General features: G+C 41.8%; 1 protein-coding gene across 7 annotated transcripts in view; it reads right to left on the bottom strand.

Moving 5' to 3' along the window:
- The window catches only part of lrp8 (low density lipoprotein receptor-related protein 8, apolipoprotein e receptor), a 332503-nt gene that overhangs the window by 57570 nt on the left and 255615 nt on the right, over nt 1-19318 (bottom strand). For all 7 annotated transcript variants that reach the window (XM_073953023.1, XM_073953022.1, XM_073953024.1 and 4 more), the window contains 1 exon segment: nt 19072-19197. In XM_073953023.1, coding sequence (XP_073809124.1) covers nt 19072-19197 — 126 coding nt within the window.

The following is a 19318-nucleotide window of genomic DNA, read 5'->3' as shown; positions in this document are numbered from 1 at the left end:
ATCTACTCTGATGCTTTATGTTGCTAATCATAAAGACGTGCATTTTAAAGGCAGAAAACAATGATTTAGGCATCACCAGACACTCACATAGGCTGTCTTATTCTTAACAAAAAAGTTTGAGAAAATGTTTTCAGAAAATGCTGCCCCTTTAAGGGAGCCAGGTGTTTGATTTGTTTACTGCTGTGTGCTCTGTTCTCTGTCCATCAATTCAGATGTAGTCTGATATGTTTTAGGCTTTAAATAAGAATCTACAATGAGTAAGTAAAATGTGTTCAAATGAATGTTGAGGGTTTCTAAAATAAGGCTGTGTTTTAAGTTATATTGTAGTTATCTTAAAATGTGTTGAAAGCTACATTGTTAGCTAGTTAGCCTCTCCTCATATAACTTCTTACATTACTTTTATTTAAGTATATTTATTTATTGGACATTGCATACTGCCATATACAGATGCTAACAGTTTCATGTATCTTTCTGGCAAATAAGCAGCTTTTATGCACATAAAAACCATTAAATTCCATCACCTTAGTAAGGTAACATGTGAACAGAAATCATCACAGGGAATCACAAAAACATGATACACATAACCATCCACACACAAAAGCTCTACTGTCAGGTCCCAGGTTGTGAGTTTGTTGCTATTTCAGATATCAGAGTAGTGTTTCCACCTATGAATTTATATTAGAAACAATATAAAAGTTTGTTGTCATGAGATTTTTAAAGTAAAAAAATAATAATTATAACAATAAAAGATTGGATCCTTTGGTTTTTCGGTGTTGCCAACTTTATTTTTGTTTTATATAATTATTTTAAACTTTTTGAGATTTGACAGAGCTTTTAATTATTTAAAACTTTAAAATTTAAAATAATTATTTTGTGTTTTTTGCTGTTCAGTTTTTTTTTTTTTTTTGCATGGTCAGCATTGAGGAGAGAGTAACACATTTCACTGCAGCACTTTGTGTGTGTGTGTGTGTGTGTGTGTGTGTGTGTGCGTGTGCGTGTGTGTGTGTGTGTTTATTTATTGGATATGTGATTGTGATAAATGTTAGCAGTTGCTTTAAAAGTATGCTATATACCAGGGGTGCTTAATCCTGTTCCTGGAGATCTACCTTCCTGCAGATTTCAGTTGCTACCCATATCAAACACACCTAAACCAATTAATTAGGACCTGAACACCACGTGATAATTACAGGCAGGTGTGTTTGATATGGGTAGCAACTGAAATCTGCAGGAACAGGATTAAGCACCCCTGCTATATACCATGGGGGTCAAACTCCAAGTTACTGGAGAACTGCAGGGCTGCAGAGTTTAGTTCCCACCCTGCTTCAACATTACCTGTAGATTTCTAACGAGCCTTAATTAGTTTTATCAGGTGTGTTTAATTAGAGTTACAGCTTAAAGTCCCGGTCACACTGCACTTTTCTCCCTATATACTTCCACGCACGTGAATGCTGCAGACCTGGAATGCATGCTCATGCGGCAAATTTTACAGTTTGCAGCATTGGAAAGTTCAAGCTTGGAGAACTCTGAACTGCGAAATCACATCATGTGATTGCTTGAGACTAATCAAAGATCAAACCATGACCTCTCTGAACAAAAATTATGGACCAGTTGCTTGCTTTTTCAATCTCTAAATATTTTGTTTAATCCCACTCCTTTTCGCAGAGCCATATGACAGAATTTTGCATGCTTAAACGTTAGTTTGACTGCAGCCTTGCTGTGCAGACCTGTGGCTCTCAGTAATATGTAAGATGATATTTATATCTGCTGATTTCTTAATTTTGTTATACATTTTCTGTTTTATATTTGTTTGCTGCCAAAACAATAAAATAAATTTGTCAGAATTTACAACTTAATTAATTTAAAGAATTAATAACAGGTAAGAATACTAATTAATTTTAGTAACACCTTGACATACTATTGTGTATGCAGTATAATGCTGTGAGTTGTAACACTACAGTACAGTAATTAACTGTACACAGTTTCCAGTTAGTTACCACTACTGCTCTATTACAGTAATTAACTGGCAACACTGTTGCCAGCTACTCACTGCAATGGTTCGGTTACAGTAAACAACTGGCAACACTGTTGCCAGCTACTCACTGCAATGGTTCGGTTACAGTAAACAACTGGCAACACTGTTGCCAGCCACTCACTGTAATGGTTCAGTTTCAGTTATTAACTGGCAACACTGTTGCCAGTTACTTACTGTAACCAAACTTTTACAGTGAGTAGCTGGCAACAGTGTTGCCAGTGTTCTACTGTAAAAAAGCCTGGTAAGGTTTAACAGTGTAGGTTAAATTACAAACTTTGTTATGCATCTAATTTGACTTTACTTTCAGGCTAAATGTAGATACAAACAAATATTTCACGAGAAAACTAAATCTTGTGAACACCAAGTCTGTCGGTGTTCTAGATCATCCAATTCCAGACTTTTCCCTAGAATAGACTGATTGGCAAAATTATGTTTAACAAAGGTTTTAGGGGTGGTCAAATCTATAATTATATTATCAATTATTTTAATGAATAACATTATTACTTAAATGCATATCAGAGGAAAATAATAGTATTAAAGTGTTAAAGGACTGACCCCATACATCTTGTTTTGATGTCCTTCATGGGGTATGTGGCATTAATTAGGGGATCAATCCCCTCCAAACCCCTTGTAATTCGCACGCTGTATACAGTACGGTAAACCAACAAAACATAGCACCTTAGAAAAAAAATCTTATGGATGCTGTTGAATTCCCATTCATTAATAGGCCTTAATAAATGTATCCATTACTCATTCTGTAAGGTTATATAATCAACGAAGACAATGTAAATGAAAACAAAGCCTATTTTATTGGCTGTTTTATTCCTATCACTTTTAAATGACAAATAATTTACATGTCTCTCTATTTTTAGTCTAAAACACTTCTTTCTTTCTTTCTTTCTTTCTTTCTTTCTTTCTTTATTTCTTTCTTTCTTCTGATTGTACCTGCAATGCGTTTAGTGGACTTGATTTCACCTGTTTTTGTATGTTAATTCTTACTGCTTATTGCTCCCTCTTGTCTGATGTCCCATGACAGTTCATCGCCTGCCTTTCCCCGCCAGCCCAGTCAAGTTTGTTTGTTTATTTGATTTGTTAATGTTTTCCTCACTCAGGTTTTTTTTTTTTTTGCCTTTATGATATACTTTATAATAAACCCATATTTTTGTCCATGAATTTGAGTCCTCGCTCCTTTCCTTTTCTTGAAACCCTGACACACACACTGTGTGTGTACTACAGACAGGGTATATGAAGTAACACAAAGCTTTAAGTTCATTTCAATGAAGATATGTTTAAACTATATTAATATGCATGTTACTTAATTTGCCCAAATAGAATAATAATAAAAACAACACAATTTAAATATGTAATTATTATGTATATTTTGTTGTTGTTGTTGTCTAATTTTCTGTAGCTACAGGCTAAGTTGACAGAATACTGGTAAATTAACTAAGCAAGATTTTCCTGTTTTGCTTTTCCAATAAATCTGTATGCAAAATAAACAAAAATAACTATCACATAAGAATAAATGACAATTATTCTGTTTTTCCGCTGAAGCATTGCATCAGAAAAGGCCAAGAACTCTTCAATTTATGCTTCACACTTTTCAGATACACCATCATCCTCTTCTCATGTGCCATCATATCACTCCAACAGCCTGCCTCATTCACAGTCACACACAAACACATGCACACACACTCATTAACTCAAGTCTTTCAGCCACCCTCTCAATATCCACTACAATTCTCCATAGGACTTCCCCTTTTCCCCTATTTCATTCAATATCCCTGCAGCTGCTCACAAAGGTAGCTCACAAATAACCGTGTGGCATCAGTCCTGAAGGCAACACTCCACATCGGAACACGTTTTCGATTTCCTCCACAACACAGACAGGCATCATCCCATTGGCAGACACCCAGAGAGACACAGCGTGACACAGTTTCATCACTTACTGGAGTCAAACATCGGAAGCAAAGAGACAGAAAACAGGTGGGAGTGAAAGCAAGAAGATAATCAAATGATGCACGTGTGGGTGAAACACCTTGACTGACATGTAACACCGGAAAGAGAAGGAGACAGACTGATGGATGTGGCAGTGCCAGTCATTACCCATAAACCCCTCGATCGTGTCACTCAATGGAGGCTCACATTAAGGCCAAATTACATGCCTCAGATCCACGCTCTACTGGCTCACGACAGCAGAATATTACTGGCCAATAGGAGAGCTGTAGGCATATGACATGTTTGAGGCTCTGTGGTATAATACAGCATTTTCACACTTTAGTACTAATACACTAATAGAACGGCCATTATTTGTGCTCTATTTACACAATCTTAGATTTATGTAAAGCTCCTGCTTGTTTGTAATTGTAAGAATTTTTTGTTATATTATTTATATTATTTATAATTGTTAATTGTTTTTTTGTGTGTGTTTGATTTGTTTCTTTATTATTATTTTTTGTACTGTTATTATTATTTACTTTCTTTCACCATGGCATGGCATGGCATTTTATAAATCACTTTGACTTTCACAAAAAACAAGTTCTAGAAAATACTTTTCATTTGTTCATGACTAGTAATTTCATTAATCCAAAACTAGGTTTCTTTTCAGTTTTTTGTCATTGTAGGATAAACAACAAACAATACACATACTTTAATCTGATTTATATATCTGCACCCGATCGTCACTTTAATAATTCTAATTCTTTATTTTAGGCACAAATGATAGGTCACTGTGGATATTAACAGCAGATTCAGTGAGCTAATCTGCGGATCTCTGATAGTAAAATTCAGGCGATTCCGCCTCGCCTCCAAAATGCGGCCAGCTGCACTGAAAGAGCATTCACTGCTTGTTGTAGGAATGAACAAGATTCTCCTTGCAAGGTGCTGCAGTCTTGTAAATAAGCGATCTTGTTTCTCCAGAACGATAGCAGATTATCCTCTGATGACTCCTCTAACTGAAAGTTTAAACAGTTCTCGTGTACTTACTTATTCTTGCTTCCCTTATTTTGGGTGTCTCATCTTCCCATTCTGCAACTAATGGTCCACTGCCATGTCCTGCTACATCCACCCGCAACCCACCCGCAATTAATCATACTGTAATTTATTTTTACCCAACCCGCCTGACCCACAGATTATCCACAGTGCCCGCGGATATAACCACCATCCGTGCATCCTTAACGGAGAGAAGATTTTTTCAACACATTTTTAAACATAATAGTTTTAATAACTCATTTCTAATAACTCACATATTTTATCTTTGCCATGATGACAGCAAATAATATTTGACTAGATATTTTTCAGAACAACTTTTATACAACTTAAGGTGACATTTAAAGGCTTAACTAGGTTAATTAGGTTAACTAGGCAGGTTAGGGTAATTAGGCAAATTATTGTATAACGATAGTTTTTTCTATAGACTATCGAAAAAAATCTAGCTCAAAAATATATACTGTATAGCTTAAAGGGGCTAATAATTTTGACCTTAATAATTTTGATGTTTTTTTTTAAAACGAAAAACTGCTTTTATTCTAGCTGAAATAAAACAAATATATATATGTTTTATATATTTACATTATATAATATATATATAATGATTAAACAATGTGATGTTGAGCTGATAAATTGGCTGTATTTGGAATGCCATGAATAAATAAATATTACACTAAAAACATCAGTATACTGTAGGTGGTGGCAATACCACATCATCCACTGAATCATTCAATTTAACAATGTGTTAAAAATGTTGATTCATATACAATCAAAGCAAATTGCTGTCTTTCCTAATGATTTACCGAATCACTGACAGTGATTTGATTCGTTCAAAGCAAGTATTCTACTTCAGCTTTACATAAAACTATTTTTAAATGGATAAAAAAATATATATATTGAGTCAATATCATAACTGTGCTTTTGTCTACATGCTAATCTTTTGAATCTTTGTCCTGCATTGACATGATAACTACACTGCTGGTCAAAAGTTTGGGGTAAGTAGGATTTTAAATATTTTAAAATAAGCTTCTTCTGCTCACCAAGGCTGCATTATTTCATCAAAATACAGTACAAATTGTACAATTGTGAAATGTAATTGCACTATAAAATAACTGTTCAAAAGTAGTTTATCATTTAATTTAGCAATTTACTCCAGTGATTTTAAAGATGATTTTTCATTTTTTAAGAGTGACAAGTGTACTCACAGCATTTATAATATTTGTGTTCTCAACAATCTGACCATGTTAATTCAGATGTAACAGAATATTTCGTTAAAATGCTCCAGTATTAAACACTAATGCTTCATTCTTAAGAACCACATATAAAAGCTCTGTTTTGTTGTGTTTGCTTTTTGGTGCACTTGAAAGATTAGAAAACCTGAATGTGAAGTCTGTGAAATTGGTTTGTTCATGTTTCGTTTTCCTAACAGGGTCACTGAACGCTCTCTTCACTCTCTTTTCATATCGCAAGTCATTATAGCTCATATTGGCACTCAAAGGTCATATTTTCAGTTACTATTGTGTCTGAAAAATGACTGTCATGCTCAGAAAACTGGAAACACTGTGCATAAAAGCACACCTCCCTCTCATCTTTAATGCGCCTCAGTCTGATATGCTTACGAAAGGATTTTTTGTTTGTTTTACGTTTTGAAAGATATACCTGTGGCAAAAGCATCAAGCTATTAAAAATATTTAATAGCTTTTCTAGGCAGCACCAAAAAAGGTGGAACGCTGAAGAAAAAGCATGAAGTGCATGATTTAAAACCCACAGATCACTGTAGCTTTTGAACGAGAATTTAGTATGGCTGAAAAATGTCAACTGTCTAATCTTAATATAAATCAGCATCTGTAATCTTCGACAGTGTACTGTTATTCCACTTTATATCGCAGAACAAACAGTCTAAATCAATCATGACTGACTATAAAAAAAAAAAAACAAAAGATTTGCTACAGTTATCCACAGCTACAGTATGTATTCAGTGGAAGTACATAAAGACAGAATTGGCATGCAAATGACAATTTAAAAGTATTCTTTTCACCACAGACTATACACTCTGATATCCCTAGAGTCAATCCCTCAAAATACCCCACAAATAATGAATTAAAACTCTGTAAAATTGCCCATTTTAGGCTTTTATCCTAATTGTGCCATTTTGGTGACTGTCACTTTACCCTTTAACTGCCCCACCAACAAAAAAAGTAACTTAACTCCTAGGGCTCTATTTTGACGATCCATGCGCAAAAGTCCAAAGCGCAGGGCGCAAACGCATTAAAGGCATGTCAGAATCCACTTTTGCTATTTTAGGGAGGAAAAAATCCCCTTTGCGCAGTGGCGCATAGTCTAACAGGGCTGAGCTTATTCTCTTAATGATTTATAGGTGTGTTTTGAGAATAAATCAGAGTCTCATTTCCCATTCCCTTTAAGAGTTAGTTGCATCACGCCATAGAGAAAACAGTTAAACAAAGTATTTCCAGCACGAGAATAAGAGATGCGCCTCCTCATTCTCTACTTTCACTTTCACTCTCGTGGATAGGGAAACATGTTGTACGCACAGACATCCATAGCCTATACATAATTAATTTAGTTTGTTAAGCGCAAATATTTGTTTCAAAACTATTTCTAAATTCAGTTCTAATTTTTAGCAAACAAATAAATGAACAGTAATAACGAAATGTGTTAAAAGAAACGGAGTTATTTCCAAATATACATGCTATGACCCATATGGTCTAAAACCTGACAAGTGGGCAAATCTAAGCTTGTTTTTAATAAAACAAATATAAATATGCATATAATAAATAATACTGCTAATAATAATAACATTATACAAAAGCAAATTTGTATGAATAAACTGAAAAAGTGTGGTTTTTATATTTATGTAGGCTAGAAAATAATATTTTTTGTAATATTTAAATGATTCTTTTTTATTTGTGAAGATATTTCTGTATTGCTGTACACCCTGTGTGTGTTAAGCAATGTGTCATTGAGGCACACAACTAGTGCGCTCTGCGCTGGACTATAGACCTGCTTTGATCTAATCTATTGAACAGACTATTATAGTTCCCCTTCGGGGGGAACTTCAGCACTATAAGTGGATTTGATTTGTAAAATCCACGCATTGGGAGGTTCGGTTCAGAAGCTACTCGTCTGAAAGAGTATTGAACGGGCCAATTAAGAATGAATTGGCAGCGCAAGCCTGCGCAGGTGAGCGGCATAAGCAATCAACTGAGTATATAAGCTCACCTGGCGCCAGCAGACGCTATCCTTTTCGCTTCAGAGACTTTCTGATCGAGTCGATGAGGGTTCCTCCTGCTGTGACCAGCGATTCTGAGCGAACGAGAGCATTCTCCCGGTCCAGAGTGTGTACACGCAGTGGCAGACGGTCGAGCTGGGTTTCTCCCTTGCCTGGCGTTCTTTGGGTCCGGTCCTCCAGAGCGGTGCGTATAAAGTTGCAAACTTCACAGAAAGAGCAACACAGTCGTGCAGCACGTCCTTATCAGGACGGCGCTCCGACTGTGCGTTTCTGGATGCGGTGGTTTCCTGTCCTCGGATGATGGGCGCGGGCACTGCGTTACATGTCTGGGGGTCCAGCATGTTAATGCGCTGCTCGCGGGCAGTTCATGTCGTCATTGCGATGCCATGACTGTTGCGCAAGATCGCGGTTAGCCTTTGCAAAAGGGTGAACCACCCCAGTTGTCCCCTGCTCTGCAGCGGGCACTCGGGCAGATCTGAGGGTTTCAGCGAGAGATAATCCGTCGCTCACGGGCCCGCGGACCTCCAGCTCCTCTAAGCGCTCCATCCAAGCTTCGGGCGGGGGAAGCGATCCGTCTAACAGATGGTAGCCCTTACGCCCGATGACACCGGAGACCAGATGTCCACCGCGGCATCGGAGGGTGGGCTTTCATTGTCCGATGATGATCCAGACCCGCTCGCCCCCTTCGGGCTGGTGAGCGCTGTCACTACGGATCCTGAAACGGACATGTTAGCCGTGCTTTCCCGGGCTGCTTCGGCCGTGGGTTGGAGATGGTTTATCCCCCAGCTCCGCGGCCGGACCGACTAGAGGGGCGTTCCCTTCTTCCCGGAGGTGCACAGTAGGCTCACGCGGTCTTGTAAAGCACTTTTTTCTGCTCGTGCTGCGTGTTCCTCCACCCTAACCACTCTTGACGGTGAAACAGCCAGGGGGTATGTGGCGATTCCTCAGGTTAAGTGCGCGATGTCGGTAAATCCGCGCGGCGCCTCTTCTTGGCGGGGTCCGCCTCGTCTCCCATCCAAAGCCTGTAAGTTATTTACCTCCCTCGGAGCTAGAGCTTACATAGCTGCGGGCCAGGCTGCTTCCGCCTTGCATGCGATAGCCACCTACCAGCGCTACCAAGCGCAGGCGCTGGCCGAGCTGCACGAGGGTGGGTCCAACCCAGGCTTACGAGCTTCGCACCGCCGCCGACTTAGCTCTTCGGACTACTGAGTCCGCTGCGTGTGCGTTGGGGAGGACGATGTCCACATTAGTGGTCCAGGAGCGCCACCCCTGGCTGATATGCGCAAAGTCGACAAAGTCCGCTTTCTTGACTTCCCCATATCCCCAGCCAGGTTCGGCGACACTGTCTGTGAATTCACCCAGGAATTCAAGGCGGTGAGAGAGCAGTTGGTGGGTGATGTCTTATCGGCGGTCCGTAGCCCGCTCCGCCCGCCGTGCCATTCATACCTGCTCCTCGCCGAAGGCGCCCGCCTACGAGAGCTGCTCCGCCCCCGCACACGCCTCAGGCGAAGCGAGCGCGTCGGGCACCTCGGAAGCAGGCAGCCCCCCTGCCCAGAACGCCGCTAAGTCCGGCAACGGACCGCGAAGCGCCCCTGGGACAGGCCATCTGGAGAAGAGGGAACTTGCTCTTTCCCCGCTGGAGGGCGGGGCCCCATTTCCAACGGCACTTTTTACTGCCATGAAAACATTATGAAAGGGCACTTTTCAATTCCCCAGATGTGACAGCCCGAAATCTGCCAGTCTGGGACGCTATGCTTTCTAGCTTGCAGATTCGGTGCGTTTCGCCAGTGGCTCACGAGCGCTGGGAGGACGGTCTCCTTTCTCCCACCCCTCGAGCCTCCCCTCCGGAGCTCGGGTTTGGAGTGAGAGCAAATATCTCACCTCCAGCTTTTCCGTGGGACCCGCGAGCTTCCCGGATCAGCACACCCACTCCGCGCTGCCCCACTGCTGGTACGTCAGCGATTGTAGCGATGAGTCCATTAGCGAGAGCTCTGCCTGCCTGGTTAGCGCGGGCCAGCTCTTCGCGGTGGCTCATACGCACAATCAGACTCGGCTATGCGATTCAGTTCGCGAAACGGCCCCCCAAGTCACGGGTGTGTATTCACCAGGGTCAGCCCCCTGTCCGCCCCTGTCTTGCGAGAGGAGATTGCTGTCCTCCTGGCGAAGGATGCAATCGAGCCGCTCCCTCCAGCCGAGATGGAGAGTGGGTTTTACAGCCCACGCTTCATCGTGCCCAAAAAGAGCGGTGGGTCACGGCCAATCCTAGATCTGCGCGTTTTGAACCGCTGCCTGCACAAGCTGCCGTTCAGAATGCTCACGCAGAAGCGCATCCTCCGGTGCGTTCGTCCTCTGGGTTGGTCTGCAGCATTAGACCTGATGGACGCGTATTTCCATGTCTCCACTCTTCCTCGCCACCGACAGTTTCTGCGGTTTGCGTTTGAAGGTCGAGCTTGGCAATACAAAGCCCTCCCCTTCGGGCTCTCTCTGTCTCCGCGGGTCCTCACCAAGCCCGCGGAGGGTGCCTCAGCGCCCCTTCGGCTCGCGGGCATCTGCATACTCAATTTCTTTACGACTGGCTGATTTTTGCCCTCTCTTGGAGCAGTTGATTATGCACAGAGACAAAGTGCTCTGGCACTTCCACCTGTGGGGGTTTCAGGTCAACCGAGAAAAGAGCAAACTCGCCCCCGTGCAGAGGATCTCTTCTCTCGGGCTGGAGCTGGACTCGGTCACCATGGCAGGGCGCCTCTCCGGAGAGCGCGCTCAGCTGATGCTGTACTGTCTGAGAGAGCTCGACAGTAAAATAGTGGTCCCACTGAAACTATTTCAGAGGCTCCTGGGGCATATGGCATCCGCAGCCGCTTCATGCCGCTCGGATTATTCTATATGAGACCACTTCAGCACTGGCTTCACGATCGAGTCCCCAGACGCGCATGGCACGCGCGCGCACACCGAGTCTCTGTTACTGCGCTGTGTCGCCGCGCCCTCAGCCCTTGGAGCGACCCCTCGTTCCTACAGGCCTGGGTGTCTCTAGAACAGGCGTCCAGTCTTGTTGTCGTTTCAGCAGACACTTCCAACACGGGCTGGGGGGCTGTGCGTTGCGGGCATGCGGCTGCGGACCTGTGGAAAGGTACCCAGTTGCATTGGCATATCGCCTGGAGCTGTTGGCAGTGTTCCTCGCTCTCCACCGTTTTTTTCCGGTGCTGGAGCGGCAACACGTGCTGGTCAGGACGGACAGTACGGCGGCGGTGGCGTATATCAGCCGTATAGGGGGTATGCGCTCTCGCCGCATGTCTCAGCTCGCCCGCCGTCTGCTCCTCTGGAGTCATCCGCGGCTGAAATCGCTGCACACCATTCATATTAAGGCAAGCTCAACCGTGCAGCCGATGCGCTCTCACGGCAGCCTTGCGTCCTGGAGAATGGAGACTCCACCCCGAGTCTGTTCAGCTGATATGGGCGCGATTCGGGGAAGCCCAGATCGATCTGTTGCTTCCCCCGAGATCGCTCATTGCTAGTTGTTCTTTCCCTGACCGAGTGCTCTCGGCACGGATGCACTGGCTTACAGCTGGCCTCGGGGCGCGCGCAAATACGCGTTTCCCCCAGTGAGCCTGCTCGCGCAGTTACTGTGCAAGGTCAGGAAGAGGACGAGGAACAGGTTGCTGGTTGCGCCCCTCTGGCTCAACCGGACCTGGATGTCAGAGCTCTCCCTCGCGATAGCCCTCCCCTGGCAGTCCCTTCGAGAGAGCACCTACTCTCTCAGGGACAGGGCACCACCTGGCACCCTCGCCGATCTTTGAAGAGATTTTAGACGCGAGGAAGACTTAGGTAACCTCCGATTGCGGTGGCTAATACCGTCACTCGGGCTAGAGCCCCCTCCCCGAGCACGCCTATGCCCTGACGTGGAGTCTATTCACTGAATGGTGTGTCTCTCGCTGAGAAGACCCCCGTAATTTGCCAGATCAGCGTTGTGCTTTCTTTACGCCGAGAGAAGCTGGAGAGCAGGCTGTCGCCCTCCACACTCAAGGTTACGTGGCTGCCATCTCCGCTCTCATAACGCGGTGGCTGGCAGCACCGTGGGAACGCATAACCTCATCATCCGGTTCCTCAGGGGCGTTAAGCGAATTAATCCATCCCGCCCCCTCTCATGCCCTCTTAGGATTTCGCCCTCACTACACAAGCCGCGCAGATCCCTTCGATCCTCGACTCAGTATCTTTCTGTCCCTGAAGACAGCTCTGCTGGTCGCGTTGATATCGATTAGAGGGTCGGGGACCCGGAGGCATTTTTCGGTCAGTGACTCGTGCCTGTAATTGGGCTGGCTTCTCTCACGTCCTGAGACCCCGCCCGCGATATGTGCCCAAGGTTCCTACCACTCCGTTTTAATACGAGGTAGTGAGCCTGCAAGCGCTGCCCTCGGAGGAGGCAGACCCAGCCCTTCTTTATTGTCCAGTTCGCGTTTTGCGTATTATCCGGACCGCACTCAGAGTTTAGATCATCTGAGCAGCTCTTCGTCTGTTATAACGGTCGGCAGCAGGGAAGTGCCGTACCGAAATAAGTTCCCACTAGATTGTGGATGCCTTTCTTTCACTATCAGAGCCGAGATAAGCCGCGTCCCCCGAGAGCGCGTGCGCACTCCACTCGGAGTTTCGCATCCTCTCGAGCGCGCGCACGCGGCGCCCCTCTAACAGACTTCTGTAGAGCTGCGGGCTGGGTGACACCCAACACATTTGCAAGGTTTTACAATCTGCGAGTGGAGCCGGTTTCCTCAAGGGTATTAGGTAACCCTTGGTGATTGAGGAAACAATTCGGTAGGGTGTTGAAACACGCTTGCTGCGCCATTTTCCCTAACACGGAGATACGTGCGCCTTTTTATCTGTCAGTAAAGTTCCCCGTCAGGTGAGCCCTGCAGATTCCTCCGTGGCCCCCAGCACTGACTCAGCGGAGGAGTCACTTGCTGGCCCACTACGTTGTAGGTCTGCCCGCTGGTCAGCCCGCGTTTTGGGTAAAGGTGCCTGCTATGCGTGATCCCCACTAGGCGATCCCATATGCTTATTCCGCCACGGTTAAGTCCCCCCCTGGGCGGACCCGTGTCTTCCCTCCCCGCTAACCACTCTTTTGCTATGCGTACTCCCCCTTTTTAGGGCTAGTCCATATGTAAATTCTGCCATCTATCCCCCCTTGGGTAACGGATGGCCTCCGCAGCGTCCTCCCTATCGGGATTGCACGCTTCCCAACGTACTGTCGTATTTTCCTAGAATTATCTAGATGCTCACGACTTCCCAAAAAATATATCTAAATCCGTAAAACTTCTGTTGAAGTAGGATAAATTAGGGCCAGGGACACGTTGGAGGACCGCGCCCCCCATGATGCGGGTGCGTCACGCTTGCTTGACTATCTCCTCATCGGGGGTGTTGGTAAGGTGCAGTCATTATGGCGCTTTCAATGGGCTCCCAATGCGTGGATTTTACAAATCAAATCCACTTATAGTGCTGAAGTTCCCCCCGAAGGGGAACGTTCGAGGTTACTAAAGTAACCCTTCGTTCCCCGAGGAGGGGAACGGAAGCACTATACTCCGTCGCCATAATGACTGTCCCTTAGCTGTTGAAAGTCTCTTCAGCTTAAAAAGGATAGCGTCTGCTGGCGCCAGGTGAGCTTATATACTCAGTTGATTGCTTATGCCGCTCACCTGCGCAGGCTTGCGCTGCCAATTCATTCTTAATTGGCCCGTTCAATACTCTTTCAGACGAGTAGCTTCTGAACCGAACCTCCCAATGCGTGGATTTTACAAATCAAATCCACTTATAGTGCTTCCGTTCCCCTCCTCGGGGAACGAAGGGTTACTTTAGTAACCTCGAACGTTCCTCAAAATAGCAATGCGCCTAAACACCCTTCCTTTTTTAGACCAGAACGTCTATGGGCATATGAGTGCAAATCCATTTGCTATTTAAACAGGGTGTTACAAAACGTCAAAACAACCTTTGCGCCAAGCTGAAACTAGCAAACAACAATTGCAATTGACACTCAATGCATGTTTTTTCAACACATTACATAATTTATTTAATTAAATATTATGTGATTAAAAAATATCAACCACTTGGTAGAGGGTGATATGTCGGTTTATGGTAAAAGTACTGGAATTAATACATATACTATAAAAAATCTGAAAATATGAAGTATTTAAAAAATATATAAAAAATGTAAATACTAAATCATCTTTATTTTTTTTTTGAGTATGCCATAAAATATATTTTAGATTCTCATTTAACATGTTTTCTTCATTTTTTTTTTACAATAAAACAAAAATCAAGTGTAGTAGTTGAACAGCATTATTTTTGTTTGATTTTCTTGCAAACCAACAATGCTGTTTAGTCTAAACCATTATTTAAATGTCTTTCTTTAAATGACTTCAATAATAATTCCTTTAAAAGTCAAAACATTGTTAACCATTTGATAGAGCAGGCAGTTGAAGGGTTAAAAATAGGGCAGGGCTTCAAAAAAAGGGTGGAGCAACAAATGCCTGTGTCAGCATAGTGGCAGCTTCACAAACCAGACTGACGTCCTATGCTATTAAGGAATAGATTGTCACTATTATGCAGTGCTTTCCCTCTCTGATGACATGTACAAAGAGACAATGTAAATCAAAGTGTTTCTGCAGACACTAGCTATGCTAGAAGCTAGCTTCTATTCAAAATAAGAATTCAATTTATGCGCAAAATTGCAATATTGCACAAAAGACGTGTGACTAAAGCAGAGTTTCCTTCCAATGAGTCAAAGAGAACAAAATCGTAACTTCCTGATTAACTGGGGCCAAATACCAAAAGTAAAAACAGAATTTGATGCAGTAGAAGAAGCTGCGTGAAGCTTTTCTTCATTTAATTAATTACTCAGAAGCACCTTGGAAGACAATGCCAACAAGCAATGAATGCATTGTAGTGTTTGAAGGCGTGAGACACGAAGCACAGATGCTCTCGTCTATTCTGGAGGTAATTAATAATATAGTAACATTAATACTGAAATTGTTACAGCATTTTAGAATGACCAAAACAACATTTCAGATGTTTTAAAATGCAGTCAGCCTGCTGGTTTGTCCATCCACACACATTTGTATCATCCCACGATCTCTTATAACAGAATCACATGACTTTTTTAAAATGCACATACTTATCAAATAAAAAGTTTATCCTACTCAATTATGCACATATGATTTTATGTGCATTTTCAAAACTTATTCACATCTTGGTGTTTATATTAACATTTTAATGCGCATAAAAATAAGTGGATGAAAACAGCTGTTGCTTTTAGGAAGTGTAATTATAAAAACTAAAATGTATACATTTTACTATTAGAAGCTAGTAATAGTCACAGACAGTTGCTAAGTGATTATTATGTGTTAAAAACCCCTTATAAAAGTTTTTTTTTTTTTTTTTGCAAAATAGGTCACCTTTAAATTTCATAAGTCACCAATGACCATTATTTCAGCTAGAAATCTGCAATAATGTTCTACTGTAAAGCAAAAACCCCTACGTCATGGATGACCTGAGGGTAAATAAATAACTCAGTTTTCATTTTTGGGTAAACTGTCCCTTTAAAAGTTACTTTACAAAAAGATTCAGAAAGTTTTTTTGTTGCACTTATCAAACCCACATAAAAAGATATATCAGACTTGAATGCAATAACAACAGAATGCAATTCCTGAGGAGTGAAATGACTTCAGTAAGTTGTGAGTGTGCCATTTAGCCCGAGGGAACGGTTTTGCTTGCCAGCTTTACACACTGCACTTAATGACAGTGTTTCTCCAGCTGTCATCCAGCCTATCGGGAGAGCTGGAAACACACTGAAGTTTTATGCAGGCTGGTGAGGCAAATGAAGGACAATAAAGATGAGCTTCATTAGGTCCACAAACCCTTTACCATTCCAAAAGCATGCCATGCTGCAGCAATACCATATTCTTTATACGACAAACAAGAACCCTGCAATAATAATTTACTTGCCAAATACAAAGCAGATTTGAAAAAAAATTATACATTACATCCATAAAACAGTTAGACAAAACTGATGTGTAAATAAATAAGAAAAAACAAGTGTCTTAAAAAACATTAAAGAACAAATTTCTTCCATCAAGGATACAAATAATTAACAGCTTATATGTTGAGTAAATTCAGCCACAATTAACCCAAAAACATGACTTTAAAGATAGTAACAGCTGGATGTCAAGTTATGAAACTCAGCCAAAACTGTGTGCTCTAGAACAAATTTCAGAATAATGACGGCAAACCTTGCCCATTAGATATACACAAAACAAATGATATTTCATCCATACATACAGTGCTCAGCGTAATTGACACCCCATTTTAAAATGGAATATTTTTCTACTTTTCTCAGTGAATATGGGCAAGGTATTTTTGTGCATTTAAGCAAAACAGATTTATTAAACAGATATATTTATTGAAATAATATTTTAGTGAAAAACATATTTAGAAAGTGAAAGATAATACAATTAAATTCAAGGAAAATGTTGCAAAAAAAATTACATCCTACAAAAGTTTAACTAAATTTTTAATTATTTGTTGCTCTTGATTTTTCTTTTTTTTTTTTAATTTGTATAAATACAAAGAATATGGTATTGCTGCAGCATGGCATGCTTTTGGAATGGTGAGGGTTTGTGGACCTAATAAAGCTCATCTTTATTGTCCTTCATTTGCCTCACCTGCCTGCATAAAACTTCAGTGTGTTTCCAGCTCAGCCAATAGGCTGGATGACAGCTGAAGAAACAGTCATTAAGTGCAGTGTGTAAGTTTATATGCCCCAAAATAATATTGTATAGCTTAATATTAAAAATAAGAATGTAAAAGATAGATTTGTGTGGGGTGTACTTATATTTGCTGAGCACTGTAAAAACATGCATCAGAGCCAGAGGAAAATTCCAGCGGAACTGGCCGAGGTAAAGCCATTCTTGCTCGGTTCAGGAACACTGAACTTCTGCTGTTATTTAGAGCTCATACAAGTAAAAGATTACATTCTATGAACATACTTAATATGAAATACATCATTTGGACAACTTTAAAGTTAAAGGCATTAGCTGGTGAAGGAAAGTTGTATCAAAAACTGACTCCCAGACAAATCTGACTCCCATTCGCGAGCACGTGCTACAAGCAGCGCCTGCAGTAAAACTCGGAAAACAGCGGATAATCATAAAACTTTTATCGATCTTTTTTTCCTGCAATTGACAGCAAGAACGAACATACACTGATCGACAGGAGCACCTCAATTTGTTCAAAATAATGTAAATTGCCAACTGGGACAAATTTATGCATTTACGCCATTATGCATCTACCTGAATCTATACTAGGAATCCATGGAGCTGCTGTGGAAGCTGAAACTCCTGTGGCCTGCTTCTGTTGTGTCAAATAAGTCATTGTTTCATGAGCTGCCAAATTATCGTATGATAATTATAAGAATTATCGTTAGGCTCACTAGATTTACTGCTGACACATTGGAGCACACTAGCTAATTGATATCCTTAAAACTAACAGACTGAAACTAACATCTAAAATACTTTCATTTAACAGGATATTTAACGCAAAGAATTTATAAACTATTTAAATATTATCTTTAAACAAATAAATCTACAATATATAGGCGAATAGGTGAAATCTATGGAACAATAAATGTAAATGTAAATGTAGTATTGTGATGTGATCCAGTTATGTTGTAATTTTACTATTGTGATTCTGTGACTGCTGGTGGTGGTTGCTGTGTGGTTAAAAAAAATATGACAATTAAAGTAACTGTCACGATCACCAGTGATCCAGCCTGTGCAGATGGCTAACGGACTACAAATCTGCTGGTATATCGTGTTACGTTCGCTTTCAGAGTGTATTTTAGGTATATGCGTGTGCATTTGTTTGTATGTGGGTGTGTTGTTTCATGCGTGTGTTACAGGTACGAACGGAATTGGAGGATACGCATTTCATGCTGATGACGTTGGCCGGTTTGTGTCACCAATGTTATATTTATTTCTGTGATTTAGGTACATCTAACTACTTCCTCTCCTGCTGGTAATTATCATTTATTTATTGTAAACATTTTCTTTCAGTAGTTATTTCACTAGATTCAATGGAAGCATGGGCAATAAATAATTGCAGTGATATGAGGTTTTCAATTAATTTCTTTCTCCATCCACTTGTCACACACACTAAACTATTGTATGTTATGTCAAATACCCTTAGTTTAACATCAACATCTAAAGGGAAACAATAATTGACAGCAAGTTCCAGTGATGCACCACACACACACCCATTCCAGACCACGACTGATTACACTCACAGCTGGGAGCTGTTCAAAGACTGATTAGATGGACTTTAAAAACAGCACACACACACACATCAGTGCTGAGTCTTGTTTTATCTGTGTGTGATATTACGACACACTTTCCTTGCCTTGCTTTCCGTGTTAGACCCTTGCTTTGTTTGTTTGTTTGTATGTTTATTCCTGTCTGCTGCCTGACTTTGACCATTTGCCTGTTTACTGACCATGACTCTTGACTGCCCGTACACATCTGTTTGCTTCTGTGTTGACTGTTGCTTGCCTGACCATTCTCTGCATAAAAACCCTGCATTTGGATCCACACTCCTTTGACAGCGTCCCACTTCACATTACAATAACTTGGCTAATTTCTGATTTAAATAGTTATTTTAATATTTTGGGTGTTTTATTTTTGTGCTTTTGGTCTGGAAAAAGTCAGCTATATCAGGCCACACTGTTCAGAAAAGTGATGGATGGAGATGTTAATGTATACTGTCTTACCCACTGCTTTACACGTCTTGGTAACTGGGTCCATCTCGTAGCCTTCGTAACACTCGCATTTGTAGTCGCCTTTGAGGTTGATACATATTTGACTGCAGGCCTCTGGGTTCTCGCATTCGTCTATGTCTGGCGAGGACCATCAGAAAAGCATTAGTAACAGAGCAGAGAGACAGAGAGAACAGAGGCTTTTGTAGTGCAGTGTCCTCAGACAAGATAAATGATGCTTGCAAACGCCATCTGGGGATTT

The sequence above is a fragment of the Danio rerio genome, chromosome 6 (assembly GCF_049306965.1).
Source record: "Danio rerio strain Tuebingen ecotype United States chromosome 6, GRCz12tu, whole genome shotgun sequence".
Classification (NCBI taxonomy): domain Eukaryota; kingdom Metazoa; phylum Chordata; class Actinopteri; order Cypriniformes; family Danionidae; genus Danio; species Danio rerio.
Note: the sequence above shows the minus strand (reverse complement) of the source record. Positions and strands in the feature narration are given on the sequence as shown.